Source organism: Barbus barbus (genome assembly GCF_936440315.1).
Source record: "Barbus barbus genome assembly, chromosome: 2".
Lineage (NCBI taxonomy): Eukaryota > Metazoa > Chordata > Actinopteri > Cypriniformes > Cyprinidae > Barbus > Barbus barbus.
Window position 1 is genome coordinate 9,696,138 of NC_136730.1, and position 20,154 is coordinate 9,716,291.

At 34.7% G+C, this 20,154-nt stretch overlaps 1 protein-coding gene across 1 annotated transcript in view; it reads right to left on the reverse strand.

The window, feature by feature from the left end:
- LOC306882475 (neuron navigator 2-like) overlaps window positions 1-20,154 on the reverse strand; it is a 204,246-nt gene that overhangs the window by 66,366 nt on the left and 117,726 nt on the right. The window contains exons 3-5 of the mRNA XM_079437118.1: window positions 11,424-11,541; window positions 8,559-8,611; window positions 47-119 (exon numbers count right to left, since the gene is read on the reverse strand). Coding sequence (XP_079293244.1) covers window positions 47-119; window positions 8,559-8,611; window positions 11,424-11,541 — 244 coding nt within the window. The remainder of the gene's footprint in view (window positions 1-46; window positions 120-8,558; window positions 8,612-11,423; window positions 11,542-20,154) is intronic.

The following is a 20,154-nucleotide window of genomic DNA, read 5'->3' on the forward strand; positions in this document are numbered from 1 at the left end:
TTCCTTGAATGTGTAAATAAGCATTTTAGAAAAACTGTGTTTTTACCTTCAGCTGAAAGTCCCTGTATGTTCACACCTTTGGCTGCTAGGAAGCTCAGACAGGCATCAATGTTCTCAATCTAGAGAGAAATTAAGAGAGAGCATGTTGATAAGCACAGCAGCGATCATTAAAAAAATAATCATGACAAACCATACACACATATAAACACAGAAAGGAGCCATTATCACCTAAAACAAGCAGGCTGGGTTAAGTTCAGAATAGATGCTGCTTCCTTGCAGTCTAGATTGAGTTTGCTTCACATCTGCTCTGTGGCTGAATAAAGTGACTCACTCTAGGAGCTGTAGTGTTATCAGAGAGCATAGATTGGCTGCTCAGTCAAAGCAGTATGCAAAGCCTTTGCTGCCAATCGTTGAGAGCATCACATTTGCCCTGTTGCTAGGAGACGTCGTCCAGGCCCTGACGCTGACCCAGCCGTCTCCTAGTGTCACTCAATTCAGAGCATAAGCATATCTGATTGGCTGAGAGGAGAGTGATGTAATAGGCTATACTTAAAGGTCATGTGGATTCTACTAGAAATATGTTAATGACATTTACCATACTCTAGGGTCAAGGTTATCCATAATCACGGCTGCCTGTTCTATGTTACCCATATTCTTGCATTAATACAAAAAAAGTAAACTGAATTGTAAACATAAATTATTTTCTTATAACAATATTCACTTTTTTTTAGATCACTGGCACCCTGTAAATAAATAAAAAGATCAGTGTTTACCAGCTGCAGTGAATAATGAACACTACTTCAACACAAACATATTTTATCAAATAAATAAATATATATATATATATATATACATACTTTTTTTCCAGGTAAAGAATAAGAATAATAATTTATTTATAATAAGTTTACCATTATGATATAGTATACAGTATAATATAGTGTTTTTTATCTAATATAGTATATTATTTTACATTTTTGGGTCATATAGTAATTTGGGTAATAGATAGATTATTATTTACATTTCATATGGGTCCCACAAAAATAAAAATAAGGACACTTTGGTTACAGTGCACTTAAAAATGTATGAATATCATTGCATTAAATAACATAATATAAAAAGTGTCATTCATTTTCAAGAAAGAAAGCACAAGTAAGCACACTTTTCAAACATTTCACAAAAAGTAGTTTGTTTTGATATACATTGTTCACTATTAAAGATTAAGTAAAAATTAGTAAAAAGAAGTTAGGCTAATTTAAAAAAAAAAAAAAATTGTTATGCAATGAAATTCATACATTTTCAATGGTTGCTCAGTTGTCCCAATATTTTTTGGGGCCACTGTATAATTAATAGAGCAGTGCTTTGATTTATTGCCCATTTTCTGCATTAAAGAGCTGGTCATCTGCCATGGGTTAGTCAGCACAAGTGTGAGTTATGTTAGCCATAACAACACATTTCAGCCTCACTGACTGTATACCAGTTGCTGGCAGCCAACAGTTGTTGGCCTTGTGGGTCAAGGGAGATATAGATATGTGAGGAAAGAATCTGCTCTAGATTCCTCTGACCCTTTGAAGGAACCACATCCCAGACATCCAGGACTAAAAATAACGTTTCTAAATAAAACAAAACTCAGAGAGAGGGGTTGAAATTAACTTGTATCCTCTTTCTCTCTGTGAATTGAATTACAAGGCATAATATTATATGAAGTCAATATGAATGCATTAAGAAATGGGGTGTGGGGCAATTTAGCTCTAACATAAGAACATTGTCTTCTCTGATTGTTGGGCTGCACGTCATGCACGACAGCAAACACTACTCTGAATGACATTCTCATAATAGCTGCATTAAAAACTCACTGGGTCAACAGAAATCAGAACATACTGGAATAAAAGCAAACGTGATTGCAGAGCCATAAAAAAAGCACTTAACCAAAACCAAACACAAGCACAGCCACAGAAATGTATTCATGAAAAACACTATTTGTGACCAATATGTGTTTTTCAAAGACCAATGCTGATCTAGACTGTCTGATAAAACGTGTACTGTATATTTTACTTAAAATAAATAAATTAAATTAAATTAATAAAATAGGATAACGTTTAAATTTTACATTTGACTTCAAATGAAAACACTACAATTTTAAGACTGTAAATACATACACAAAATTGTATTCAGTGAAATGAACACTTCATTTTACACAATATTAGACTAGATATTTTTGTGGAAAAAATAGATTTGCATGTTGCTAAACTAATCTTACAATACCCTAATAAGCTAAATTATTGACACAGATATAGGTTAAAGGAAGTAAACTGACAAAAGGAAGTAAAACAGTCTCAGAATGACCAGATATCATGTAATATATATCATTTTATCACTAAAACACAACAATAATAATAATAATGACAAAATGCATATTTGAGCGAAATGTTAAAGCTTTTTCCAAATATATTTAAAAAATTTAGGTTATGTGAACACTTGTGGTCTGAAATACTCCAGAAAAATGTTTGACTGGCTTTTACTTTATGAACATGTAAGTATTCTTTCTATAATACTGAAAGCAATAAGGCTCAAAAAAGTCAAATATGTTGAATTTACTTAAACTCATATTAGCTTTCCATTTGCAGACTATACGTGTGACTATAATGTTTGTCACAGTTTGTACAACACTTGCACGTTTCTATCAGAAATAACAATATCAAAGCATTTTAATTTCTTACTCCCTCTTCCATGCGCATCTCATGTCAAAAATGAATTAAGGAAGCCCTTAAAGCAACAACAGGCCCGTACCTGAAACAAGAGCGCTTCATTTGTTTCTCAGTTCGCTGCTTGAGAGACTGTGAGTTTATCTGCTCCTCAAGTGTTTAAGACAGGGACAGCCTGCTAAACAAACAGCTTCACGCACACACACAGCTATTGTCTGTCTCTCAAGCACATAAACGTGCTTATATGCACACGTGAACATGTACCGGATACATTCCTTCTATATGAGACTCCTCAGTCCTCACACATGCAGTCTCTCTCATTATCTGTCTCCATCTCTCCCTCTGGTTGTTTTTTCCCTCTCTGTCATTATATTTTTCATCACCACTGGTTCCCTAATAAACTCCTCTTTGTGTGTAAGTGTGTTTATGTGACAGTGGGTTAGAGCTGAGGAGAGAGAGAGAGAATGCATGTATTTAAAGGTGATGATTGACAGGTGAGTTGGTCATGTGACAGGATGGAAGCACTTTATGTACTGACATGAAACACTGTATGAAAAAGAGACATTTTAACAGAATTACTGTAGAACAGGGTCTTACCAGGCTTATTCTTTTTTTTTTTCTCCAAGGTCCACTTATTCATGTAAGTGTGTTTTTACATTAATAACAATCATAATTTAGTTAGTCTATGATCATTTTCAGGTCAATAGTGAAGAAGTGAAGAAAATTCAAAAAACATCATTAGAGTCGCTATGACCCAGAAGCACATTTTGAGTTTTGAAATAAAAAAATGAAAATGTCACCCTACATTTAAAGGATTATATATCAGTTTTCTTTTTTTTTTTTACTTTAATGCACTTGAAATGAATATCAATATTGAATATCATCCAAGTGGATGCTGCACACTGGTGGTGGTTGAGGAGAGACCCCCCCACATGATTGTAAAAGCGCTTTGGGTGTACAGCAATACACAATAAAGCGCTATATAAATGCATCATTCATTCATTCATTCAAATGTGTTTTTCTAGGTCAAACCAATGGTTGGAATGCGTAGCGTGATTGTTTCATAATATGAGCAAAAAATAAAGCAACTTGAATGTGTCTTGTGCAAAAATACATTTTTATCATAGTGTCATGTAACTTCATATGAAATCAATCTTATTCTTATTCATGCATACAATACCTTTCAAAAGTTTGTGGGGGTGGGTAATATTTTTTACTCTTTTTGAAAAGTCTTTTGCTCACCAAGGCTGCATTTATAATCAAAAACATGGTTTAAAAAAAATACAGAAATATAGTGAAATATCATTACAATTAAGTTTATTATTGGAATATATTTTTTCATTTTAAAATGTAATTTATTCCTGTGACTGCAAAGCTGGATTTTTAGCAGCCATTACTGATTATTAACTGTTTTATATTTAATTTTCTATATAAATATAGAAAAAAAATGTACTGACTCCAAACTATTTGAACTTTATTGTGCACCCACTTACTCAGCAAAAACAATGAATCTCGTCCAACTTGACTTCAATCACTTATCTACTCCAGGCCTCATTAAAATTACAGCAAAGAAATTCAAGAACAACGAGTGTTTAAAAGAAGAGGAGGAAAACACAGGCAGTGATGGAGGCCTCTACAGAAGAATGTGGTCCATGTTTTGATTCCTTCCCCATCCTGAGCACAAATCACACACAAAAACCCTCTCGTGATGATTGACAGACAACCAAATTAGATTAACATGCCAATCATTCCCCTTATAATTTTTCCTCTTAACTAACAAAACAAATGAAAGGATTGTTCAGGAAAGTGGTTAATGCTGTATATTGTAACTATTAGCTTTCTGGGAAACCAGGAGAAGAACATTAACTAGACGAGGTGATAAACAAAGACAGGCAAACATCCTGTCAATAAGATCTCTGCAATGATTATGATCTTTTGTGATAGAGTAAATGACTTTAAGGTGCTCTAATCGATGTTAACTGCTTTGCTAACTCCACCAGAGAATGACTGAAGCAACCATCTTTGTGTCAATACGCACCACTGGGGAGGAGAAGTAGAGTTACGACACTGAGATTTCCTGTGTGTTTTAGCAGCCCTGTGTCAACAGCCACTGACATAAATGCTGCAATCTTGTGCTTTGCTTTGTCTGCACTGCTGGTGTGTTAAAGAGTGGGAGGAGATGATCTGAGACGGATCAGACGGAACGAGCAGGTGTAAAAACAGTCCCAAAGGTGAAGGAGAGAATCTGATGCTGGCCCAGACTGCTGGAATAGCTATCAAATGAACACAAAATATGCAGGGCTAACACATATATTGTTTCAATAGAAGAAAGGTTTAAGCAGTTGACATTGACAGTACAGCGATATGTGTTTATCACAAAAATATCATACTTTTTGCCATTTATATATTTTGTTAAGACCCCAAAAATATATTGGTTTGACCAAAAAAATGTGAATTGTTAAATGCAAACAAATCAAAAACAAAAGGAAAGTAATATATCATACACTACCATTCAAAAATCAGATTTAAAAATAAATCAATCAATAATAATACTTGTGTTCAGCAAAGATGCATTAAACTGACCAAAAGTGACATTAAAGACTTTTACATTATTACAAAATTTTACATTGTGCTTTTGAATTTTCTATTTATCAAATAATCCTGAAAAAAATGTACCATGGTTTCCATAAAAAAATCAGCACATTTCTGAAGGATCGTGTGATCCTGAAGACTGGAGTAATGATGCTGAAAATTCAGCTTTGTGTCACAGGAATAAATTACATTTCAAAATATATTCATATAGAAATCAGTTATTTTAAATAGAAAAATAAATAGTTTTTACCAAATCTTTTATGAAATAAATGCAATGAAAATCTCATAATGTGCTTGTTATTATTATTATTATTTTTTAATTGTTTGTCATTTTAATCAATCTTTAATTAATTGCTCCACCACTTACTTTTGTGGTCAACTTTAATAAGCCTCTTATGTAATGCCCATTCTTTATTTCTTGACAGTGCAATTACATGTTTCTCCTGAAAATATGATGCATTTTGGATGTAAACTGGGCTGTGTGCTGCATTTCATGCTAAACATTCAAACCCGTTCCATAAAAGTTAACATATGCTTAGCTGCATCAATATTATGATCCTCCAAAGCTATTGTGACAAACGCATTCAAATTCTACTCCTTGTTTTTACAATACGAGCCAAAATCCCTCCATTGATTAGCTTAATGTGTTTACATATTTACCCGTCTGAATGCTGAGGTTAAGTATCAGGTCAGCAATTAGCAGTCGCAGTGATATTACTCTGTCCAATGGATCTTTATGCTAATCAACACAAGCACTTGTATGTCCAGCATAAGCTGTTGCTAGAGGCCCATTCACAGAGAGCTTGTGCAATTCCCGCTCTTGATAAAAACACACAATGATATTTGCATAATGGCTTTGCTTGCACCTGCTTCCAGCAGTGCTTTGCTTCCTAGCTAAAGACACAAACGCTGGAATTTAAACAGCTTTAGAGTGACTCACATACAGGAAAACTGCATAAATGCAGAATGCCAGCTGAGATGTACAAATAGACGTTCATATATGCACACGCTCATACAGTCACCACCGGCTGAGTTATAGAAGATGAATGAATTCAAAAGACCTGAGCATTCATGCAGCTACAGAACGAGAGAAAAATGTGAGCGAAGAAAAGGGAACGTGAAAGAAAATGGGAACACAAAGACAGTGTGTGTCTAAAAGTAGTCAATTACGGTGCAATTTGCTGCTAAGGGGACGGAGCTAATTGATGGAGCCAGAGAAAGAGGAAGTCAGTGAGTTGAGCTCCGGTGGTTGGACAATCAGACCCCTGCCACTCAACTTAACCCCAAACCCCTATAATCTGCCTCTCACATCTGAGAAGAGCAGCTTAGTCATGCTGTTTACCAGCAAAACTTTCTGTGAGAAGCTGGTCAAAGCATTAGGGCTGGGAAACATAAACAAGTTCTTCATTTGAACAGTTTCATTTGATAAAAAATGTATTGATCTTCACAATATTTGGTTTTATTAATGCACTATTTTTCTGACTATTCAAATCCAAAATCCAAAACATGCAGTGCGACTAATGAAGCCCAATTCCTGAATGAATGACTCTTATGAGTTGGTTATTGTGAATCAAAACACTTGAATCAGAGAGGTTACTGAATTCATCTGACTCACTTATTGAACCGCTAGTCATTATTTTATTTTGCAATTAAAGTTTCACATTATGTTATTGCAATCAGTGGCAATATTTTTTTTTAGAAAAGATAAACTAATAAATTAATTAAAAATGTTACAATACTTTAGTTTGTTTAGTATTGTTATTTAATATATAGTTATGGGGTGCCACATCTAAAAAGCATGAGAAAAGTCATTACAAAAATCTGTGTAAACACTCCTCTTACAAAAATATTATGATGTTATACTACCATTAAGATACTTATTTGTTTATTTGTTTGGGATAGAAATGAATAATTTTAATACAATTTATACTTAAACTGAAGCAACAGTGAAGACATTTATAATGTTACAAAATATTTCTATTCTGGTTGGTAAGCAAGTAAATAAATTCATAACTATCATGGGTTCCACAAAAATATTAAGAAGCAACATTGATATTAATAAGAAATGTTTCTTGAGCATCAAATCAGCATATTAGAATGATTTCTGAAATTCAGCTTTGCTATCACAGGAAAAATGTCCATTTATTAACAGATGTAATATACTAAATATACTAAAAGAGAAAACAGTTATATTCAATTGTAATAAAATTTTGCAATATTACCGTTTTTTACTGTATTTTCAATTTTAATAAGTGTAGCCTTGGTGGGTATAAAAGGCTTCTTTCAAAAAAAAATCTTACCGACCTCTTGTGAACGGTAGTTTATATTTGTTTTTAAACACTAAAAATTAATACATCATGTTTATTTTTCCAAACATTTCTTTCTAAAAAGTACTAAAATAATCCATATTTGAACTGTCAAGGAGCATAAATCATTCATTGGAACCAGAACCAGAATCTTTAAATTCCTCAAGATTCCCATCCTTATCAACTGCAGCAGCACTATCTTTCTACTCAAGCTATAGTTGGCCAAAGAACGCAGCACACCAGCCTCCAAACCCAACATATGCTGATTTCAGCTGGGTTTCATCGCTGTCAACATAAGAGCAATGCCTCAACGGACCACCATTACAATCAAAACCTCCAATAACAACATAACACACGTATAGACCTCAAGCCCTTTGAAAATGATTCCTTTGTTGCGTCCAATCAGGCTTGACAGCCGCCTTTGTAATCAAGACAAGTCAAAACCAACCGCTGCCCCTGGTTCATGTGTGATACGACCGTCAGCGATACTCAAGACTTCTACGGTTTGTTTTGCTTAGCTTTGGCTTGGCTAAAATAGCTCTTTATGTCTGTAATCTGGCTTGTGCTTCCTCCAAACCTACACATTTACTGATGGTTTTGAGAGTTTTTTAAAGAAGAGAGTTTCAGCCAAACTACCCCCCTTAAACCAGATGTTTATAAGGAGAAACCGCAAGAGAAGCAAAAATAACAGTATTAAAGTGCATATCCATAAGCCTGCTGGCAACATCAGTGAGAATCTAATGTATTACACTCTCAGAAAAAAAGGTACAAAGCAGTCACTGGGGTGGTATCCTAAAGTAAAAAAGCTAAAAGGCTTTGACTATCTTTGCACCTTATTTATGGTACATATATTAATACCTTAAAGGTACATACAAGAACAACAAACGTGCATTAAAGTCATTATAAAATTACACTGGCAGTAAAAACACAACCAGAAGGCAATAAAACAAGTTCTTACCATCTGAGAATGACTCTTGGGGCATCCATTAATGTCCTCAATCTTCTCATTTGCTGTGGTTTCCAAAAAGAGAGAGAAATACAGACAAATTAATTGCTAAAAAAAGAAAATAAGTGACAGATTTTCTTAATTGTAAGCCTCAGGTGCAGTATGTCCTTTCTGCGTCTGTGCCAGACAGATTTTTGACCCCTAATGTGGAAACTAAATCCAGTTTGAGCAACTGTGTGGCAGGGCCTGCTGGGATGCGACTGCTTTGGGGCTTTCCTGAGGGTGACTGCTCTCCACCCTGCATCCCGGCGGGCCCGGCCCACCCCCACCCCACGGCAGCTGAAACAGGGCCGTTCACTCACAGCTGACATCTGCACACACGGCTACAATGACAGCTACATGCCTGCAGGAATCACTTTACCTCCTGCGCTGTGGGAAAAATGTGTCAGGAATGTGTAAGATGTCAGGTGAGTAAGCATGGAGGACAGACACTTCTGAGACGGGCTGTCTCAACGGAGGGGCTCTTGGACTACTGGAGGACCATCTGGGTGGCCAAGTCTTCTAAATAATTTGTAATTTAATTATTATTTTATAATGTTATTTCATATAGAAGCCCGTTTCCGCTATGTGATAAAAAAAATAAAAAAGGTAACCGCGACCTTTTATCTCACAGTTCTGAGTTTATCTGACAATTCAGACATTTTTCTCTAAAGTCACAAGAAGGGAAAAAAATATTAAATTTGCAATTCTGAAGAGAAAAAGTCAGAATCATGAGATAAAAATACACAATAACCTTTCAATTTTTATTCTGTAGAGAAAAAAAGCAGAATTTCGAGATGTAAACTTAGAATTCAAAGAAAAAGTCAAAATTGTGAGATGTAAACTCGCAATTATAAGTTTATAACTGTAAGATAGAATTGTAAGACAAAAAGTCATAAGAATAAATTTATATATTTTTTTATTCCATGGCAGAAACAAGCTTCCATAATTGAATTGTTTACAAAAAACATAAAATAATTAAGTCGCAAATAAGAATGCATTAATTGCACTGCATTAGACATTAAAAATTATCAAAGTGGCATCTGCAAACTAATTCTAGACCTCAAAATTAATTCTAACGTTGAGATATTATTATTATTTTAGACTACAATTTACCACATAATTTGTCACTTAATCATTACAATTGCACTGTCCTTGGACCGGACCTGACTTACATTTCACTGCTGGTTATACTCTGTAGAATTGTGTATGTGACGAATAAAAATCTTGAATCTTGAATATTTTATCAGTACAAAGGTCAAAGGTCCCTTTTTGGGGCCCCTGTATGTAAAGTCTTATTGTCACCAATTCAAGCATTTTCTTATTTCAAAATTTACTTTCAAAAATTTAGGGCAAAAGCCATCAGCTCTCACTAACAGAAATAACTAAATATGTGAAGTATGTCACTGGTTGCATGCAGCATTTGTGTCTGTCAGACAGGGCAGGTCGGATTTCAGCTTCAACTGGCCAGTGTGTGATTCCCTTGAGATGCAGAAAACACAGGAGGACAAAGTGATGAGTCACTTAACACCACTTCACCCCAGGACCCTGTACAGTGCTTTCTGCTCTTAAGTAATCAAATGCTTTCCGGCTCTTACGACACATTTTAAGAGGACAGAGGTAATGCAAAATCTCTATTTTTGTATGTCCATGGGAAGAGCTGCTGACAGGGATTGATTTTCTTACTACGCACTCTGAACTACATAAATACTATTAAAACATTACTCCTACTGAAAACAAAGCTACTACTGCAATTGGGTGTATCTACAGTACAAAGAGGTCACACACCCTTGAGCTAATTAATAGTCTGCCATGACAGAATGATCACTGTTAAAATATTAGTGACTGAAAGCATTGCCGTTTTGAAACATTCAAAGTTACAGTGAATGAAAGAAACAATGTATCATCATTTACAGTAGTAATAGTTGTGAAAAGTAAAGTTATATTATGTTTTTCTAAAATAATAAATACAATTTTAGTATAAAAGTGCAGGTTGTGAATTCAAGAGGACTGCTTGCATAAAAATTGATTATCTAATAGTAATGCAATATTATATAATCTATTACATCCATTACAATCCATTAATTGAGCCTAAAACAACTGAACTAAATAATTAAATAAATAAATGAATGAATGAATTAATAAATTAGGCAAATATAATTTATAATAGTTTGCAATATGTAGTTTATTTTAATCAAATGTAATTTTACTGAAATAAACGCATGCTTTAAACTCAAGAGGACTGCTTGAATATAAATACGTAGATATACAATACATCACATATTACGTATTTATAATATTTTGTAAGAATGTGCACTGTTCAATTTTAATTTTAATTTTGAGCAAAAAGAATAATGACTATCATACATTTTCCCATGATTTACAGAAGAAACGCACTAAAATGTCTGCGTAACAAGTTCATATAAATCCTGTCAGGCATATTTAGAACCAGAACCATTAGATGACATTTAAAATCACAGAACAGCCCCCAAAATTAATTAAGTGTCAAAGTGTCACTTCCCACAATCCTTCCCACTATCCTTCAAACACTACCCATTCGTCAGCAAGAAGTTTTAATCATTTAAAATACAAAAAAAATGTAGTATAATCATTTAATGCGTTTTCATAAGTACGGGTGAGTATAAGTACAAGTTGTTTAATTTTCACGTCTTAGCCTATGCTGAATGAACACTATTTCATCCATATTTTGACATTTTATTATTAGAAACAGTTAAATTAAATTTAAATAGATGAATTTGACACCAAAATGGGACGACCTTGCACAGAAAACCTTCGATCGACTCTTTTTGTCTGTTTTGGAGAGAGTGAATCGCTCACCGATAACCTGGATGATCTCAGCCAGCAGCACACCGTCGCTCACATCCTGCTGCAGGTCTTTAATCAGCCGCTTGTGTCCCGATTTGGCCAAGTAGTGGTTCGCCCAGTCAGTGTAGATCTGTCAACACGAAAGGAGAAAAGTCTGCTTAGAAATCCATCCATCAAAAAAGTTTCACGCAACTAGGATTCACGCGCTCTATTCAAATCCGCTCCATTGTGCCTTATTCAAGTTATTCAGCACCAGTAATGCTCAAATTCTCCCGTCTGGCATCACAGAAAAGCCCATTCATTGGGGCAGGAGGAGGGAGAAACCGAGGGAGCTTAAATTAAACTTCTAAATGGGTTTGAAAGGAGTCATGTGTTGTTTGCTGTTTGGAACGGGTCTGTCCAAAAACATTCCCGTGTCCCCTTACAAGTAAAGAAAAGCGGGAAACAAGCAGTGCAACAAAGCATTAAAATCCACAGAGATGCCAAAACCGCCACATTCTTTAGGAAGATAAAGCTGACATAAAACATATCTTTAACTTAGCCTAATACACGCATTAAAGTACATTTATTAACAGAAATATGACCATGTTTTTTTTATATATATATACACGTAGCTTAGGCTATTATTTTGTAGTTTTATTAGGCTACATATAGGCCTACCATGATATTCTTTAAAATTACATGTTAAAATTCCCATTTGACTTTAATATCACAATTTGAAATAAAATTGCCTATTGCATAAACCACAATTAGCATGAATCAAAAGTCTGTTTTTTTAGGTGTTTTGGTGGCATAATCAAAGGCCAGGCAGTAGTCAAATGCATTCCCACAACTGGGGTTGAAGAGCTTGTATTTTGTGTTTGATGAGTAAATAAAGCCTGAGTGTATTATTGTTACTCATGTGAGGAATCAGTTTTCTCGATGGTAAAACAGGTGCACCCTGAGTCCCTGTTCCATCAAAATAAACTTGATCGCTCTCGCTGGAGTCATCTAGACTTAAAACAGCACACAAATCCCATATAATTATGGAGAGCAATGACCAAAGTCAGTGGAGAAATGTACAAATCCAGCTCATGCTTTGAAGGTTTGTGGGTCATTTGAGTCAGATGTAATTAAAGGTGAGGTGAAGACGGCGAAGTGAAGGTAAGGGTAAACATGCATGGAACCTGTCACCACCATGTAAGCACTAAAATAGCTATTAATGTTATAAGAAATTTTAGTCAAGGTACAAATTTAGTACATATATTGCATTCACTTTATCTAAGTATTCTTTTCAAACAACCATATCAATATTTGAAACAATGCTTTAAAGATGCATTTTTTTTATGTTGGAATGGCTGATACAATTTTAGCATGCATGTGGAATTATGCTAAATCAGTGTTTAAAAGGTACACTTAAAGTATTTAGTATTTAACTATTAAACAGCTTTTCTTGGCAACTGATATTACTTGAATATTTATCATGAGTTTTAATATTTGTCGAAAGTACTATGCATTTTCTTTGTAAAAGTTAATGAACTGAACACTTTCATTCAGCAAGGATGCATTATACTGATCGAAAGTGACAGTAAGGACAATTATAGTGTTACAAAATATTTCTAGTTAAAATAAATGCTGTTATTTTGAAGTTTCTATTCATGAATCAATCTTGAAAGTAGGTTTCTTGAGCAGCAAATCAGCATATTAGAATGATTTCTGAAGGATCATGTGACACTGAAGACTGAAGTAACGGTGCTGTGTAAATTTAGATTTGCATCACAGGAATAAATTAGCGACATTTTAAAATATATTTAAAAAGAAACAGTTTTACTGTATTTTTACTGTATCAAATAAATGCAGCCTAGGTGAACATAAGAGACTTCTTTCAAAAAATCTTACCGATCCTAAACTTTTGAACAGTATTGTATTTGTTAAAAGTACTATGTATTTCTTTGTGTAAAGTAAGTAAATTAATGACTATGAAATTAATTTTAGAAATAAATGTCTAAAACTGACATCTGTATCTGTATGAAAGCAGTGTTCATATACATCCTCCACTGGGACATTTTCCTTTAAAGCAAAAAACACTTGATTGCTCACAAGCATCCATATACATGCCATCTGAATCAGCACTTACTGTATGATGAGTTATGCTGTGAAATACACTGACCTTTATACTCTGAGTCACTGAGGCATGGTGCTTCAGTCCCACTGCTGTAAGAATATTGTGGCAATCCCTCATCTCTCACAAACACAAAAGCAGCACTAAGAAATCCACCCCCATGCAAATCCTGCTTTGTTGCATGGATGTCAAACCAGCATCTAGTATTTCTGCACTCTTCTGAGCTCGTGGCTTTGTACAGTCCACTCTTGACCCGAGCATGAGCTGTACTCTGAGTTCAAACATGCCTTTAAGGGCGATTTGTCACTGAACAACTCTGGAGAACTGAACAGATGGCTCTTGCACGCATTTGCTGATGAGTGTGTTAAACTACCTGTGTGAGTAAGACGGGGAATATCAAACGGCAGTTCCTGAGTGTGGTAACTTTCAACAGTTTAGCAACAGCTGTCACTTGGACTCATCTTTAAGCTCAAAGCGGGGAGGTAGAACACTGTTCAACTACAAAGGCTCTCATGTCAAACACTAATCACAGGGCTGTTCGTGTTAGTCACAGACATAGAATTGTTCCCACAGGCGGAAGCTACAGAACTTCCATTCGGGTTCACGAGAGAGGTTTTAAATAATACGGTACTTTAAGGTAATTACAAAAGATCATTTACTGAGGTGAATGTGAGGTCAGATAACTGCTGTGCTAACAGACAAGCATGCCCTTATTTAGGCTGGATTGCAATAATTTTATTTTGTGGACTAGCATACACTACTGTAAGTAAGATCGATTTTTTTTTTAAGAAATTGATAAATTTTCAGCAAAAACAGAGAGAGCTCACCAAAAATGAAAATTCTGCCATCATATACTCACACTTAATTTGTAGATGATAGATAGATCGATCTGCATGAAGGTGCAATCTCTACAGTCATAAACATAAAGCTAATCTTAACCTCAATCAACTGAAAAACATCTTAAAAGAGCTTCAGCTCAGCTTGCGGTAAATAGTGCAGTAAGTCTGGACCATATCTATACCTGCTGCATGAGTCTAAATATACCCTTGCCTACAGATATCAGCAGGAATAACCTTCTCTCCACAGCAGTGATGTCTTACCGATTTGTAGTGATTGCAGAAGGACCTGCTGCGGCGTCTCTCTGGGATGTACATCCTCACGTTCAGAGCCATTCTGCTCTTACAGGTGAAGAGAGCTCATAAACAATGAAGCCCTGAGGACGGCCTGCCACCTTCACGCCTGTAATCAAGTCAGTGGTGTGGGGGGATAATTTTAGCAGTGAAATGCATTCTGGAGCATCGCTGAGAAACCTTTGCTTAAGATATACCTCTCTCTATGTGTCATGCTTAGTGTCAAATGCAGAGACCCAGACATATCAGATTATGACTGCTTTACCTACCAGAAAAATGTAAATAAAATAAAAATACACAAAAGCATTGATTTGAATTGAACTGAATTTAATTTGAATCATAATTTTGCAAATAATCCTAAAAGTTACTAATGGATTAAAAAAGAATACTGTTAAGGAATCCTATTGGAATTATAATACATTGGAATTATATTTATTAAATTATATTAGATTTAACTTGAATTATAATTAGCAAATAATCCTAAAAGATACTAATGGAATAAAAAAAAATACTGCTAAGGATTCCTATTGGAATTATAATATATTGGAATTATATTTAAATAATTATAATAATTTAAAAAAGAGAGTACAGAATTACTGTTGAAATAGTACTTTATTAAATTACATTTAGTCGGAATAATAATTTGCAAATAATCCTAAATAATTCTAATAAAAAATACTGTTAAACATTCATATTGAAATTATTATATTGAATTATATTATAATTATTACAATAATAATTTGCAACCAATATTTTAAACATGGTTCTACAGAGTAAACTGAAATTCTCAATAAAATGCTCAAATAATCATAATTAAATAAGTAATAATAAGTCAGCATTTCAGTGTATATATAATTAGTACTTTAGTTTCAGTTTATTTAGTAGAACCATATTTAATTGTAAAGGGATTCTAAGAATTCTTTATGATTGGTTCAACATTTTTATTGTAATATTTTTTAAAATATAATTGTAATATATTACAACTCCAATAGGAATCCTGTAGAACTGAGGATCTGTTCAACTCACGATTGCAGTTGACTTTCATTTCCTAACTCTTCTTTCTTAATTTCCTTAGTTTCTAACAAATCTTTCCCATTTCCTTTCATCTGAACAATGATGTCTTCAGTCTGAAGATCTAATGACTGACCCAAATAACAACAAGTGCAAACTTGTATGTAACCAGATTAAAGTTTCTTTTCCTGCCTCATTCACTAAAAACACATCTCTTTTTTTCACACAAACATACAGAATGTACTTCTGCAAACACACACGCACATGTACAGAGAGGAGCAGAGTATGTGGGAGGTCTGACAGCTACTCGAGAGGTGCTGACAACAACCAAGAATGTGTGTCGGGGGGGTGAGAAGGGTGACGGATGCTCCACAAACCCCCTCTGCACCTCTCCATCCCCCTTTAACTTAAGATCACACTCGAAACCAAACATGTTCTGCAAGTTTCAAAAGCAAAGATCAAGCCCATTGCACTAGATCATACAATACACTTGAGTCAAGACCTGGCAAGTTTACTCACACACATGAACTGTATGTTGAACAGAAGCATGTGCACAAATGGCGGTCTTCATCAATATTGGGTATATTTGGTTTTGTATGAAATCACTTTCACCCTATTAAAATCTGAAGTTAAGAAGGTCTTCTCTCGTGCCATCTGTCTTGTATCAGTCTGGTTCTGATCTTGTGCAGCAGTGGTGTAATATGAGTAATTCTCCTCTGGAGTGTCTAGATTAGAGCTCTAATCTAATAATGCACACAGCACAGATGCCTCGTTTATTTATGCCCCTCTGTTCTTAACCGCCCTACAAATTCAATTTCAAAAGCAAATGTATTCTTTCCTTCAGCTAAGCTTTCCGGGTCACTCCAACTTGACCTTAATGTTCATTATCTCGCAGTCAAGATGGTCCATTCGCTGGACCTGGTATTTCATCAAGAACTGTCTATCTGTATATCCTAGATCTATTCTTCAATCCATCCATAAAATGATATACACACAACTATTCAAAAGTTTGGTGCCAGTAATTTTTTTAAATAAATTATACTTTTACTCAAGGATGCATTAAAATGATCAAAAGTGACAGTAAAGACTTACATTGTTTAAATAAATGCTGTACTTTTGCACTTTCTATTCATTAGAATATCTATTTATCAACATTGAGTATCAACATTGATAGTAATGTTAAATGTTTCTTCAGCAAATCAGGATATTAGAATGATTTCTTAAGGATCATGTGATACTGAAGACTGGAGTAATGATGCTGAAAATTCAGATTTGCACTCACAAGAATAAATTGCATTTAATACATGTTCAAATAGAAAACTGTTATTTTTTTTCATATTCCTGTTTTTACTGTATTTTTGATTAAATAAATGCAGCCTTGGTGAGCAGATGAGACTTCTTTCAAAAACATTTTAAAATCTTACCAACTTTTGAACGCAAAACGACTTTTTTTGCTTTCCATGTACCATAATCAAATTCTATGATTAATTGCTTCAGGACATTTTGGTCAGACCACAAGCAAGATAAAGTTATTTCTCACTTCTATTAAAATACATGTAATAATTCAAGATATGCAGCATGGTGAAATAATGACCTTGCTTCCTGAGAGCAGTGCAGTGAACGTCTAGCTGATGAGGGTGAGGTGTGGTGGATGGGGTGAAAGTGAATGAGCAGTGATTGATTCTGGAGGTCAAGAATTATAACGAGGGGAGTCAAGTCGAGGTGAATAATGTAATCAATGACATTGTCATGTAACAGAGAACGCCCTCTTTTATTCAGCTTATATGCATGCATCAAGCATTTGATGTGTAACAGTGATACATCATTTGAAGAGGAAACGCTTGCATAAATGAAAATACAAATTGTCTAAATATGTCTAAATAGGTCCCTGTCAGTTCTCAACTGTACTGCACATTAAAGGATCAACCATGTCTAATCATCCAAATCTCAGAAACGTCCCTAAAATGTTTGATTTTGTTAATATTTGTTTTCTAAAGAAAGACTAACACAAATAGTAATGAAATCCATCATAGCGAGGTATGAGCACTATCTGGAGCCAAATTACAGGAGAAAGAGCATCATTCATTTATTTTTACACATAGATTGTCTATTAGTAAATCTGTTAGTTCAAAAATAGGGAAAAAAAACACTTTGTGTTATTAGTTGATTAAAAAAAGAGTAGCTTCCCCAACACTGGAGGATTTTGTATTATATTTGATGCCGAGTGTTAACTGTGTATTGTCACACACTATTCTGATTGTGTGTCTAATGTGTGTAGCCACTTAAGAACAAACCAATGTTAGTCATTATCCAGAACTAGGACAGTCATTGTAACTGGGGTGAATAGATCTATTACCCAAGACAGACAGAAAACAGCTCAGGAGAGATGCTCTATGGGAAATTAATATCCACCTCTTTGCTTTGGTCCTGCTTATTAGTGAATATCAGCCAGATTTGATCTACAATAGTTGAATTCAAAAGACATACACTGGAAAAATTACTTTTCAAAGTTGTAAATATAACAAATTCGATTGGAGATTTTTTTCTTTCTACTTCAAAATTCCTTATTTAATTCAGTGTTATTTGTAATTTCTTTATAACAATTTGTGAAATTTACTACAAATAGTAATTCCTCCAAAACTATTTTCAGTATTTGATCAAAAAACCATAAACACACACACGGTCAAACTGAGAGCAGAGTATACTATCCAACATACAGGAAGACACTTTAGGATTCGGCCATAATCACAGATCTTTTTTGGTAAACGATCAGAGAGGAACAGCACACAATTAAAGCTTCTCATCCAGTCAGACAGGAAAAATAAAGAAGCACACACTATTATCTTCTGAGCACCCAAGACAAAGCAGCACAGTCCTTTTACCCGCATGACAACTCAAACAGACGCATTTCATCAACTTCGGTCGCACACAATGAGAGCTTTTGTAAATACTGAACAGGTCTGTCCTTAGTTTTCTCATGCCCCGCTCCCTGCATCTCTGCCGTGACCCCTAAACCGTAATTATACTCCCCGCGTGACCTAAAAGTGCCCTGCTTTTAAGTGTTTTCCCTCAGCCTGTGATCAGATTTCGGCCTAGTTAAATTAGCCATCCTCTCACCCATCAGGGAAAGGAAACCTCAATTCCTGTAGGAGAATGGACCATTTTAGACAGTTACCACACAAAAGCATGAAGATGACAGACAGAGGAAAAAGACATGTCTGAGTGTTTTCTCAGTCAAAGAAACAGCAGAAATAAAAGCAGTCCTTTAATGCACACTCCACCAACTTAAAATGGCTAACCTACACTAGGCCAACCTAAAGTATAATAATAGCACTTTTAAAGAGACACGTGATAGATTGTAGACTGGCAATATGAAATAGGAGATTACAGCCTTAATTTATACTAGTGATGTGTGAATCCCACACAAATTGTTTTTTTATTTTAATGATTCTTTTTAGGCATGCATATAAGGAACATACCATGTATTGGCTACGAAAAAAAGTGTGATTTTTTTTCAGCATTGGCCAATATTGCATATTTAATTGTGGACACCTATTTGCAAATTTTATATAGTTCTGTCATCATCTACTGTAGTGCTAAATTAGCAGTAAATTAGCAGAAGACTTAACAGGAAAGTTAATTCTAAATTCTAAAATGAATTCTTTAAGAACAATTTCTTGAAGACCATTTCTTATAATAAAATACGTTTTCACTTTCTTATAAAAGACATTTTATATATATATATATATATATATATTATTTTTTTTTCAAATGTTATTATATTTTCAAAATTTTGTTTATTTTTTATTTTCAAAATTTTAATATTATAAATAATATATAATATCTTATAAATATAATAAAATACATTTTAACAAGGTTTTTTGTAGTATTCTTTTAAAATATCGCATATTGGCAATTTGTAGGTTATTACTTTTTTTAGTTAGGAAAGCTGTTACAGTTAATAACAGATAATTTCAGCACCGTAGACATTAAAAGGGCAAAGTATAACAAAGTATAGAAACAGCACGTGTTTTGCGTGTATGGCTTTGGTTGCGTCCGTTGAGCACCACAAGCACTTCAAGTGGCTTTGGCCTTGTGCTAACATGACAAGCTCCAAGAGCAGCTCTTGACTGCTGCCATGTCTGCGGTTTAGAGATGAAAGCATGAACATTAGATTGATGTGAGCGCCGGCAAATACGACCTCTGGGATTGTGAGAGTTCAGTCGGGATTAAGAGCCACATTCAGACCAAACAGAAAGCAGGAAATGTTTCGCCGTTCGCACAAGTGCTGCTTTCAAGATGAAGAACTCGACACGTTACTTCAATGAAGGCTCAAAACGTTCAGCGCCATCTGCGCCAACCAGAACACGCCACTTGATGACACTCAAGCTGCGGTTCTCAAAATAAACAGTACACTTTTAGAGTCTATATTCACACACACAATCTGCCATCTGCAGGGCCGGGGCTGCGAGACGCATCTAGGCTGCACTGAAGCGCTGTC